Source organism: Nannospalax galili, unplaced genomic scaffold (genome assembly GCF_000622305.1).
Source record: "Nannospalax galili isolate Female #2095 unplaced genomic scaffold, S.galili_v1.0 scaffold18, whole genome shotgun sequence".
Taxonomy (NCBI): domain Eukaryota; kingdom Metazoa; phylum Chordata; class Mammalia; order Rodentia; family Spalacidae; genus Nannospalax; species Nannospalax galili.
In genome coordinates, this window is record NW_008346548.1 from 7,088,493 (window position 1) to 7,101,376 (window position 12,884).

Here is a 12,884-nt window from a genome sequence, read left to right on the forward strand (position 1 = left end):
CTGTGATTCAGTTATTAGTTATCAGGTATAATGGGATAGATAAAAATTAAAAGGGACTATTCCTGGCCTTTAATAACATAATTTCAACTGTGTTTTTGAATTTGAGTGTGTACCTGCAGGTGCTTGTGCATATGTGTGCATACTGAGTACAGAAGCTAGAGGTCGATGTAGATGCCTTCTCTATCATATTCTACTTCATTTTATTTTATTATTTTTATTCTATGTGTATAAGTATATTGCCTGCATGTATGTAAGTGCAGTGCCCACAGAGGTCAGAAGAGTGCATCAGAGCCCCTGGATCTGGAGTTACAGAGGGTTGTTAGCCGCCATGTGGATGCTGAGAATCAAACCTAGGTCCTCTGCAAGAACAGCTAGTGCTCTTAACTGCTAAGCCATCACTCCAGCCCCTCTACTTCATTTTTCACCCATTTGGCAGGACTACCTGGCCAGTGCACTCCAAGGGGTTCATCTGTCTCCATCTTTCCAGTCCTAGAATTAGAGTCAGTGTGCCACCACCTGGCTTTTTGAGTGGGTACTAGGGATCCAAACTCAGATCTTCATGCCTATGTACCAAGCACTTTACTGACTGAACTGTCTTCCCAGCCCTCCCTTCAAATGTCTTGTTTAAGCAAAATAAACATAGCAAAGATCAAGTAAGTTTTCAAAAAGGAATAAATTAACCAAAATTTTTTAGGTTGTAAATGCACCTTAATGCATTTGTGGTGGGTGGGGCTTTTGATGCTGAATATAAAGTACATGCCTGTCATTACAGAAATAACACCAGAATTCAAGGATGCTTTTCTCTTCAGAGGAAAGGATTTGAGTAGTTTGTTCTCAATATGAGGATGTTTTTGCACTTATATATAAAGTATCTAGGAGTTCATATGAAACAGCCTTGCCTCTCTGGAAGATTTTTATTTTACTTCAGCTTGGCAGGCATACTGATGTGGGAAACAATTCAAGGGCTCCTATACCGATGTGAATGTGTGTCTGATCTTGTCTTTCACTCATGCTTTCAAAAATTTAAACATGGTGTTCTAGTGGCTAATGGTCACCACTTTGACCTCTTTCATTAAAGAGAATGACATTAAAAAAATATATTTATTATATTTATTTTTCTGTGAGTGTATTGACTGCATGTATTTAAGTGTACCCATGTCATGTTATGCCCATGGAGGTCAGAAGACGGTGTCGGGAGTTACAGACGGTTAGCTTCCCAGTGGGTGCTGGGAATTGAACCTAGGTCCTCTGCAAGAGCAGCCAGTGCTCTAAACCACTGAGCCATCTCTCCAACCCAAGAATGACAGTTTTTAAAAAAGTAAAGGTATGAAATTACAGAGATGCAAAGATGTTCAAATGTAAGAAAATTTTAGAATGCAGGAGGTCTAGAAAATGTAGTGTTTTAAAGTAAATGGATACCAAAAAGCAGATCTGCTCTGAAAGGTGTTCTTTTCCTTTCAGAAATATCAAGCAATACAGTTAAGGTCAGATTATTATGTGTTATTTTATGATAGTAAATCATGATAAAAGCCCACGATGCAGATTTGTTAGGGAACAAATCACATTCTTTTGGTTTCGTGATGAAATACTATATAACTGGGAAAATGAAAAATCAGAATTAAGTTGCACCCTAGACTAAATAAGCCTAGCAGATATTTGTAAAGCACTCTATCCAACAGCTGTAAAATACACACACTTTTCAATGCCACATGGAACATTCTTCAGGAGAAATCTGATGAAAGATTTCCCACAAAACAGGTTTCAGCAAATTCACAAAACACTGAAGTCATTTTGAATACCTTTTCTGATCACAGTGCAATAAATTAAAATATGAAGTATTTTCAAACTGTACTTCTGACCAAGGGTTAATATCCCAGATACACAGGATATTTTACACACACACACACACACACACACACACACACACACACACACACACACACACACACACACACACTTGGGGACTGGAGAGATGACTCAGCAGTTAAAAACACTGGCTGTTCTTGCAGAAGCCCTGAGTTTGAATCCCAGAACCCAGATAACAGCAGCTAGTACTCACACAAAAATCCAGGCAGTGGCACATTGCCTATAATTCTAGGACTGGAAAGACAGAGAGTAGTGAACCCCTTGGAGCGCACTGGCCAGCTAGTCCTGCCAAATTGGTGATCTCTAGGTTCAATGAGAAACCTTCTAAAAAAAAAAAAAAGAAAGAAAAAGCAGAAGTAGAGGGGATGAAGAGATAGCTCAGCAGTTAAGAGCACTGACTGCTCTTGCAGAGGACCTGGGTTCAATTCCAAGCACCACATGGCATCTAACCACCCTCTGTAACTCCAGTTCTAGAGGATCTGACACCCTCTTCTGTCCCCTGTGGGCATTGCATAACACAAGTGCAGTTATGCACATGCAGGCAATACATGCATACACATAAAATAAAAATAATAAAGTATTTTTTAAAAACTCAATCACATAAAAACAAACAACCTTGCCAGGTATGGTGGTGCGCACCTTTAATCTCAGCACCTGGGAGGCAGAGGCAGGCGGATCTTTGTCTATAGCCTGGTCTACATAGTGAGTTCCAGGACAGCTGGAGCTACAGGGAGACTATAAAAAAAAAAAAAAAAAAAAAAAAAAAAAAAAAAGAGGAGAGAAAAGAAAAAAAATAAGAGGGGAGGGGAAGGGAAGAGATTGCTGAATATCACTAATTATCAGAGGAACACAAATTAAGACCACAGTAAAAAAAAAAAAAAAAAAAAATCACCTCACTCCAATAAGAATGACTGTGTAAGAAGGATGGAGAGCAAATTCTGCCAATGATTTGGAGGAGAGTGCTCACATAATGCCACTGAAATGCAAATTAGCTGTCTTTAGGGAAAACAGTATGGAGATAGCCTCAAAAACTAAAAATGGAGCTATCATAAAACCCAATAAATCAACTACTAGGTGTGTGTCCAAAGCAAATGAACTCAGCATATTAACTTTAGCACCATCACAATAGTCAATAAATGAAGTGTCTAAGTCACTGATGATTGGACAAAGAAAATGTAACACATGTAAACAACAGAATACTATTTATCTGTGAAAAGGATGAAGTCCTGTCATTTCTGACAAGATTATGCTAAGTAAAATAAGCCAGGTGCAGATCTCACTCCAATGTGGAAACTAAATAGCTGACTCTCATAGAAAGTGGGAATAGGGGGCTTGAAAGGTGGCTCAACTGCTAATAGCACTCTTTGCTCTTGAAGAGGGCCTCGGTTTGATACCCAGCACCCATATGGTGGCTAGCAACCATCTGTAACTCCAGTTCCAGGGACTCCATTGCCCTCTACTGACATCCACATTGCCCTCTACTGACATCCACAGGCACTGCAAGACACCAGTGTGCTTACATCCACGCAATTACATGTATACATATAAAATAAAAATAATAAAGTGTTTTTTAAAACAAAGAAAGTGAGAAAAAAGTGATGGTTACCAGAGCAGAATGAGGGGTGGTGATTGGGAGAAGTTGACCAACGAGTACTAAGTTATAGTTAGAGTAAGAAGTAGTTATGGCATACTAGTAAACATTAGACTTCCTACATATAATGACAATGTAATATATATATATATATATGCCTTTGAATGTTTTCACTATTAAATGAGAAACATTTGAGAAGACAGATTTAAACCTGATTTAAACGCTACACAGTGTTTTGTATGTTTTGAAGCACCATCTTCTTTTTATCTTATCTTTTATGTATTAAAACACATTAAAATGTAAAAACAAACCAATTAATCAATTAAATTGCATTAGATACTTAACTCAGAACTCTGTAATAGCTATTCAATCTCTTGATTTCACACTGATCTACGAAGTGAGTGAGCATCCCACACGCTCTATGGAGCATGAGTCTGAAGAGCATCATGAACAACATCAGAAAAGCATCTACTTTGCTCTAGCTTAACGCTCTTTTGTGAGCTCAATTTTGGTTTCAGGTACTTTACATAACAGATCTTTCTTATCACATACACAAAATACCATTTCTGAATCATACAATAGGAAAAACCTCAATTAGAAACCAAAGGGCTAATTGGTTCTTTTATTATATCTATATTTCAACTTGCTAAATGACATACAAAATTTTTTTTATTTTAATTTTTTGCATATATGTATGGGCATGTGCATGTGCATACATGTGGAGGCCTGAGGTTAATGTCAGGAATTGCTCTCTATACTCTTCCAACTTATTCATTAAGTCTCTCGATCAAACCCAGAGTTTGCCGACACAGCTGGTCTTTCCAATCATCTTGCTCTGGGGATCAATCCTTGGGTGCTAAATATGGGTAAATACCATATCCTCTGTATTTGTATGGGTTTCTGAGGATTCAAACTCCAGTTCTCACATTTCTGTGGCATATACATTAACCTTTGAGTCATCTACCCAGCTCTCCTTTTTCCATTTTTTAAGGTGTGTGCGTGCGCGCACACATGCACGTGCATGCATGTGTGCGTCTGTGTTTTGCCTTTTTGGTTCAAAAATTCTAATTCAACCATCTCACCTTGATTATTTCCACCAACTGATCCACACCACTGTCCCCAGGAAATATTGGTTGTCCTAGCAACAACTCAGCCAACACACAACCTGCAGACCATACATCTGAAGAGAAAACAAAATAAAGATGTATTAATACTCTATGAGTTAAAAAAAAAACCTATACATCTTATATGTTACTTTGTTCAGATAGCATTGGTTACATCAAATACAGTAACAATCTAGTCAGAATTAGTGACTTCCAATTCTCTTTAATTTCAAATATTATTGTTAAATTTTTCAAAAAGTCTATTCATATACTTTGAAACCTTTTTATTTATCATATATATTTTATGTATTTTATTTTTTAATGTGTATGAGTGTTTTGCCTGCATGTATGTAAGTGCACTTGTTGTTGGCTGCAATGTGGGTGTTGGGAACCAAACCTGGGTCCTCTGCAATAGCAGCCAATGCTCTTGACTGCTGAGCCATCTCTCTAGCCCTGTATTTTTATTTTTTTAAATTTTGAGTTTATGGGTGTATTGCCTGCATGTCTGTAAGTGCACCTGTGTTATTCAATGCCCATGGTTAGAAAAGGGTGTCCAATCCCCTGGAACTGGAGTTACAGAGTGTTGTGAGCCTCAATGTGAAAACTAAACAGCCGATTCTCATAGAAAGTGGGAATTAGGAACTGAACCTTGGTCCTCCAAAAGAATAGCCAATGCTCTTAAACAATGAGTCATCTTTCCAGCTCCTTTTATTTTTAGAAATATAATTGTTTAAAAATTTTAGAGAGCCTTAAGAAGCAAGTATACTACATCTAGAAACATAGGCCAAATCCAGGTTTGCTAGGGTCCCAAAAGCCCCTTCTGTTATGTATCAGGTTGTTTCAGTTCTGTTTTAGAAAAACCAAACAGGCCTTGTTTTAGGTGACCCTGGCACAGCTGAGCTCTATTATCTTGTATAGATAACCAGGATCACACATTTGAATAAAACACCAGCAATTATGAAATCCAATGACATTCCCAAAGACAAAGTGCTAAAATTTGTTTTGGGGAACACACGAGTTAATAAATATACATGAGGAATGCTACCTTATACTTCTGAGGCATTTCACTAACACTTTGACACCTCATAGCCCCATATGGAAAGCAGGCACTTTATAGTCTAGCTAAGCAGTAGTAAACCTAGAAGATGACTGCAGAAAATAATCTTTGTAGCATTTCTTACTTATTCATTAACATATACCACATAAAACAGCCATGGTAAGCCAGAACTGCACATCATACTATTACACTTTCTCTCCTCTGTGCAGCAGGTCTAATAAAGTGTCTGTAGAGCCCTAAGGTGTTCTGGACATTTTCAGAGGTCCTGGAAAGTAAACCCATTTTCACAAAAATTTACACTGATAGACAAATAAAAAGAAATGGTATGTAAAAGTATCAGCCAATTAGCATAAACAAAAGTATATACTGGCATATCATCCTTCTGCCAAAGAAAACAAATAATGTGTTTTTGTCTCAGTGTGTCCACTCATATCAGAAAGACCAAAAAACTGACCTGAATTTTTTTTTTTATTTTTCAGTTACTGTGTCATTTTTATTAGAGAAGGGGGTCAATATGTATGCTTTTGCTTTTATTTACGGTCTGAGGAATTCTCTTTAAAAATAATACATAAGAGGGTGAGGAGATAGGTCAGTTGGTAAAGTGTCTGCCATGCAATTATGAGGACCTGAGTCTGATTCCTAGCACCCATGTAAAAGAGCGGAATGAGGTGGTGTGCGCCTTTAATCCCAACCCTTAGAGATGGACAAAGAAGGATCCCTTCTGCTCACTGGCCAGCCAGTCTAGCTGAATCAGAAAGGTCCAGGTTTAGTGAGAAACCCTGTCTCAAAAAAAAAAGGTGGAGAGTGACTGAGGAAGATACCCAATTACAATCCCTGGCCAACATATACTATCTCTCAGATAGTTATAGATGATAAACAGATTAGATAGACAGACAGACAGGCAGTGATTTTTGTCTCTACTTGCAATCTACCCTAAGCTTGCTCTGTTTCTCTACCTATTCATGGCCAACTGCTTATGGTCTTTGCACTGACTCTCAGCAAATGCATTAAAATAAGGAAGACACAATGAAGGTTTCAACTAACTCTTTTTAATTCCCTCTATCACTATGCATCACCAATGAACACTTTTAAACAATCAGTGGGTTTAGCTGGACTATTAATGAATTAAATTAAGTAAGGCATCATAGTAGGGATTAAATCATTTATTTTCCTATCAATTTGAATATAAATATTTTTAAATGCAATTAATAACACCGATTTTTTTAACTATAAATCAGAAGTATATATTTCAAGAAAACTGAAACTAAAGGACCCATAAGATGGTTCAGTGGATAAAAGTGCTTGCCATACAAGCCTAACAACCAGAGCTTTGTCCCTAGAACCCACGTAAAGATGAAAAGAAAAAAACATACTCCAAAAGTGTCCTCTGACCTCCACACACATGCTGTGGCACATGCCTCACCCCAATAATTAAAAACAAACTCCCCCAAAAAACTAAAAACCTTCCACTACTTAGTACTTATTTGAAACTTTATAATCAAAACAAATACATTAATCAACTATAATACTTTTATAATTCTAATTGTTAACAAGCTTAAAAATAGTACAGTAGCATATATTAAACTCTAAGTGGTAAAATTTCCAAATTCTACATTTTTGTATATCTTAAGAAAAACCTATTATAGTCACACCCTTTCCATGACAGGGAAATCACAAGAATAAGAGCACAATGAACAATTAGAAGCATTATATTCAGATTGAGTACTTACCTATACTAGAGGTATAATCAGTGGCTCCAAAGATCAACTCTGGTGCCCTATAGTACCGAGAACAGATATATGAAACATTGGGTTCTCCTCGGACCAGTTGCTTTGCACTAATTGAAAAAAAAAAAGAAGAAGAAAAAAAAGAAGAAAAAAAAAAAGAGCCATCTTTAAATTTAAACGTTAGGGAAGTCAATACTCGTACCATTCACAATACCAAATGCTTATCTAAGTCGCATTATCACTGCAATAACACAACATACAAATAGAAAATATAAATTATAACTGTCTCCAATAAAAGAAATTACAATTTTATCAAACTGATGTGAAAAAAAGAATAGCAAGTTTAAAAGAGAGCATTTGTCAACTGTTACCTAAGGAACAAAGAGATTAAAAATTATAAAAGGACACAAAGTTGAATAACTTTTGATCTCTGTTCCTTAAATTTTACTCCTAAAATACAAATTTGACTGACAGTGGTAGAGCATGCCTTTAATCTCAGTTCTCCAGCAGCAGGGGCAGGCAGACTGGGAGTTCCAGACCAGCCAGGCTATATAGTGAGATGCTGTCTCAAAATGCACAAATGGGTATATAAAGACGGAAGGGCAGAAAATTAATCTAATTAGCTAATCTCCACCAAAAGAATGACAATAGATTAGAATATAATACGCCTCTCTTTTTTTCTTAAGGGAAAAAACACCCAGCAGTTTCAAAATTGGACTGTGACTCAGGATATCTCAAGCCTCACACAGCCAATCTATTTTACTTTCCCATATTTTGGTCAATGTATTAATTGTTTAGATACCTACTACTAAAAAGATGGAAAAAGATAGGCAATCCACTTTCATAGGGTTTACAACCTATGAATTCTCTCTCTGCTGTGTTAAGTTTATCTGCTATTCCAATTTTCCTAGATACACACACACACACGCACACACACACACACACAAAACTTGAAATATTAAAGTGAATTAATCTCTTTATCTCTTGAGATGTCTCTCAAAATAACCCAAAGACTCAAATAAGAAAGATGTTCTCAGAGCTAACCACTTTGACATGCAATAGTATCACAGATAGAGGAAATAACAACATCAAACAGTAAAAACTAAGTAAAACAAGTGACAAAAAAAAAAAGGAAAACTTTAAGGTAAAGGTCCAGGAAAACTAGGATATAGACATGAAAACAGACATAAGGATTTTGAAGTCTAGGCTTTCCTTCCTTCTATTTAATTTTAGTCAATGATGACTCTAAGCTTAGTTTGCTTTTCCTTTATTAACAGTTTTGAAATTTAACCCTCTTCTCAAGCTTACACAAAACAACCACAGCATACATTAAAAAATATTAATCTGTTTTTGTGGCTGCCAGAAAATTAAATTACTTAGCCTTCAGCATAATTTTTTCTTGAAAGGTACAATTTTGGAATTTGGAGTCTCGCTCCATGGTAGAGCACCTGCTTATTATGCACAAAGCCCTAGGTTTAAACTCTAGCACCACCATACATGCATATATACATACATACATACTGTACTAAGTAGCTTTAGTTGTCAACTTAGCACACCTGAGAAGGGGGAATCTCAACTGAGCAACTGCTTTCTATTGTGGACATGTCTGTGAAGCATTTTCTTATTTGTTGAATGACGTAAGGGCCAGCCTATAGCGGGTAGTGCTACCCCTGGGCAAGTGGTCCTATGTTGTTTGTAGTATATGAAAACGGGCTGAGCCCACACCAGGAGAGCAAATCAATAAGCAGCATTCCTCCACGGCCTATGTTTCAGTTCTGCCTGTAGGTTCCTGCCCACTGACCTCATGTTTTAGCCTCCCTTAATGATGGACTGCAATCTGTAAGCCAAATAAACCCTTTCCTCCCCATGTTGGTTTTGGTCAGTGATTTTTAATCATAGCAATAGAAAGTAAAATACATACATATACACATACATAAATGAATGTATAAGGTGTATTTTTAACCAACAAAATATTCTTTTATATTGTCAGAAAATATACAGTTAAGTCAAAATCATATACTGAAAGCTTCTGCAGCTTGTATATTTCCCAGTCTCATAATCTGATGGAGCTACCTTTAACAAAATTGTTCCTAATAAAAATTGGAACATATATGCACATTTGTATAAATTAAAATACAAATGTAAAAAAATCATAATTAATGTTGTGGGATTATTATGTATCTTTTCAGAAATAAGTCATGTTTAGGCATGGACATATTTGTACATACATAGTCATAACCTGTGTTTGTTTGTTTGTTTGTTTGGTCTTTTTGAGACAGGGTCTTCCTGTAGCCTCAGCTGTCCTGGAACTATGTGGACCAGGCTGGCCTCGAACTCACAGAGATCGACCTGCCTCTGCCTCCCAAGTGCTTAGCCTGTGTTTTTTTTAAAACAAAAGCATCATACAAATATAATCTTGACTTATTGCTCTCCCTCCCCCCCATTTTTGGGGGGTGATGGTGGTCTTTTTTGGACAAGGTCTTACTATGTAGCCCAGGGAGGCCTCAAAGGAATGATCCTCCCACCTTATCTCTTGAGCAGTGGATTTAACAACATACCTCATCACCATAGCCAACCAGCAACTTTTAACTATTTTTTTCCTTATAAATCTTTTTATTACACTTATTTGTGTGTATGCTCACATACATAAGCATATCACAACACACATGTGGATGACAACTTGCCAGAGCTGATTCTCTCCTTCACCCTGTGTGTGGGTCCAGGGGTTGAAATTCACATCGTTTGCTTGGTGGCAAGTGCCTTTACTGACTGAGCCATTTCCTTGGTCTCTGACTCTTTTCATTTAGTATATCTTAGATATCACTCCCCTCAGTTTACAGAGAGCTGTCAATTTATTTTTCTTGGTGGCATGGATAACACTGTATTTGTATAGATTAAATATTTGGACATTTTCCTGCTAATGGACATTTATAAACAATGCTGTATTTTAAAAACAGCTCTAAATATACCTTATTTTATAAATGTGTCTAGGGAAATAATTCTTAGAAACTGTAGGATGAAAGGTACACAGAATTATCAAAACTATACTCAAAAGCAACTCTCTGAGTAGGCATCATAGGGTTTAGACCAACAATATAAAACAAATACATTTAAAAGACTATGAGAGAAGGTAGAAAGGGAAGGAGAAAAAGAGTTAGCTTACCTTCCAAAGTCACAGAGTTTTAATACAGCTGTATCAGGATCCAACAAGAGGTTCTGAGGTTTAATATCTCGATGGCAAATTCCAAAGGAATGGATATAGGCTAAACTTCTGAACAGCTGATACATATACAACTGAAATAAATAATAAACAATATTTGAATACTTCTGATTTCAAATAAGTGTCACTACACAGCCAATAAAGTTAGTCTTAGAGTAGATTGTGAAATGCTGATGATTACTAGTATTCAGTCTTCCTTAGACAAGTTTCATGTTATTTCTGTATGAATTAGATAATTTATCATTAAGCCTATCATTAAGCACTATACTTTAATAGGAAGAGTACAGCGTGCCGGCACAGGATTGAGGCAGGAGGACTTTGAGTTCAAGGCCTGCCTGAGCAACTTAGTGAGACCATGTCTCAAATGGGGGGGGGGGGGGGAATGTAGCTAAGCAAAGAGCACTTGTCCAGTATATACAAGGTCCTGGGTTCAATCCCCCCTCACCCCTCTTTTAACATCTCACCTCAAGCAAGCTAAACAAGCTGGGTTGTTTGTTTGTTTGTTTGTTTGTTTGTTTTTAACCTAAAACATAGGTGAAAAACCTAGAAGGGTATCACACTGACATGGATGGGTAGGTGACAATAGTCAGATCAGAAGCCAAGTCTTAGATTTTTGTTTTGTTTTTTGAGACAGGGTATCCCTGTAGCACTAGCTGGAACTCACAGAGATCCGCCTGCCTCTGTCTCCCCAGTGCTGGGATTAAAGGCTTGGCCCCAAGTCTTAGATTTTAAGCTCATCATTCTTTCTACAACCTCAGGCAGTAAAAGCATATTCAGTGTCATTTTTAGAACTCACCAAAAAGTTAGTCTCCAAAATCACTGACAGAAGGAACCCCCTCGACCCCAAGGTGTCAGCCTCCAAAATCACTGATATAAGCCTAGGAAAACACACAAGTGGAGTAGGAACTCTAATCAACTGCCTATCAAAACATCAGTCACCTTGAGAGTAGCATCATCTCTGTCCTTATTAATAGCCTACAGAAAGAAAGTAGACTGTAATACCTGACATGACTGTGATGGCCAATCTTGACTGTCAACCTGACGGAATTTATAATAACCATAAAAACTAATTTCTGGCCACATCTGTGAGGGAGTTCCTAGACTGAGGTAGAAGACCCACCCTAAATATCCAATATACCATTCCACAGACTGGGGTTCTGGACTGAATGAATAAAAAGAGAAGAGGAGCTGAGAAACACTATTCATTCTTTTGCTTCCTGACTGTGGATGCAATGTAGCCAAGCTGCCCCATTGTCCTGACACCATCCCTTCCCAACCATGATGGACTGTATCTCCTAGAATTGCAAGCCAAAATAAGCCTTTCCTTCCTTAAGTTGCTTTTGTTCAGTACTTTGTCACAGCAACCAGAAAAATAACTAATTACCATAGATTAAATAAAACAGAACAAAACTTAAAGATACACTGAATGTAGTACCTTAAACTATTTATCCTAAGGCCAATGTTTTGATTTTTTTTTTCTTCTTTCTCTTTTTCTGCCTGACCCAGGACAGAATTGTGTGATATAGCCCAGGCTGGCCCAGACCTTGTGATTCTCCTGTCTTAATGCCAAAGTGCTGAGGTTACAGGTAGGTACCACGTTATCAAACTAGATTCACTTTAAAATGTTTCTAAGTGCTTACTTTCTGACCTCTATTCCAAAGTTAATATTGTGGAAAAAAGTTCTGAAATAATTCAAATCAAAGACACTATTTTGGTTTAAAATCAAAGATGAGCTGAAGTACTGATATAAGACTGTACTGCCAGGGATTAGGCTAATCAAAGTTAACATGAAACCTACTTTCTTTTTAAAAGCATGATGGAAACTGCCAACAGCTGGGTTTTTGGTATATGTTTATTGTTAATTTTAAATAAAGCTGGAGAGGTTAAAGCCTTCTTTAAAATGAAGTATTATAGCTGGGCCTGGTGGCACACGCCTTACTCCCAGCACTCCAAAAAAAAAAGACAGACAGACAGACAGACAGACAAATAAATAAAATGAAGCATTACGTTAAATGTACATAAGAGATCTTCGCTGTCAGTATTTTGTCAATAAAGTTAGAAATAAAGTATTTAGATGTCCACAAATCATTTTTAAAGCTTTATAATTCTAATACTGATAATTTTTCACAGAATTGTTCCCAGAATCAGTATGCAAGTCCTAAAGCTCATTCTAAGAATTTAATTCATTATCACCAACAAAATGACCTATAATCAATTGAGTTCAGAAACATTAATTTACCAAAGACCCAATGTTTCCAGGTATTAAAATTTAGATCAGCAAAAATTAGTAAAACCAGAAATTTTCTCTAAAAAAAATATG

At 36.8% G+C, this 12,884-nt stretch overlaps 1 protein-coding gene across 3 annotated transcripts in view; it reads right to left on the reverse strand.

Annotated features, from left to right (window-relative positions):
* Positions 1-12,884, reverse strand: part of Gsk3b (glycogen synthase kinase 3 beta) — a 197,566-nt gene that overhangs the window by 76,068 nt on the left and 108,614 nt on the right. For all 3 annotated transcript variants that reach the window (XM_008842903.2, XM_008842902.3, XM_029568233.1), the window contains exons 5-7: positions 10,508-10,638; positions 7,348-7,454; positions 4,540-4,637 (exon numbers count right to left, since the gene is read on the reverse strand). In XM_008842903.2, the coding sequence (XP_008841125.1) occupies positions 4,540-4,637; positions 7,348-7,454; positions 10,508-10,638 (336 nt within the window). The remainder of the gene's footprint in view (positions 1-4,539; positions 4,638-7,347; positions 7,455-10,507; positions 10,639-12,884) is intronic.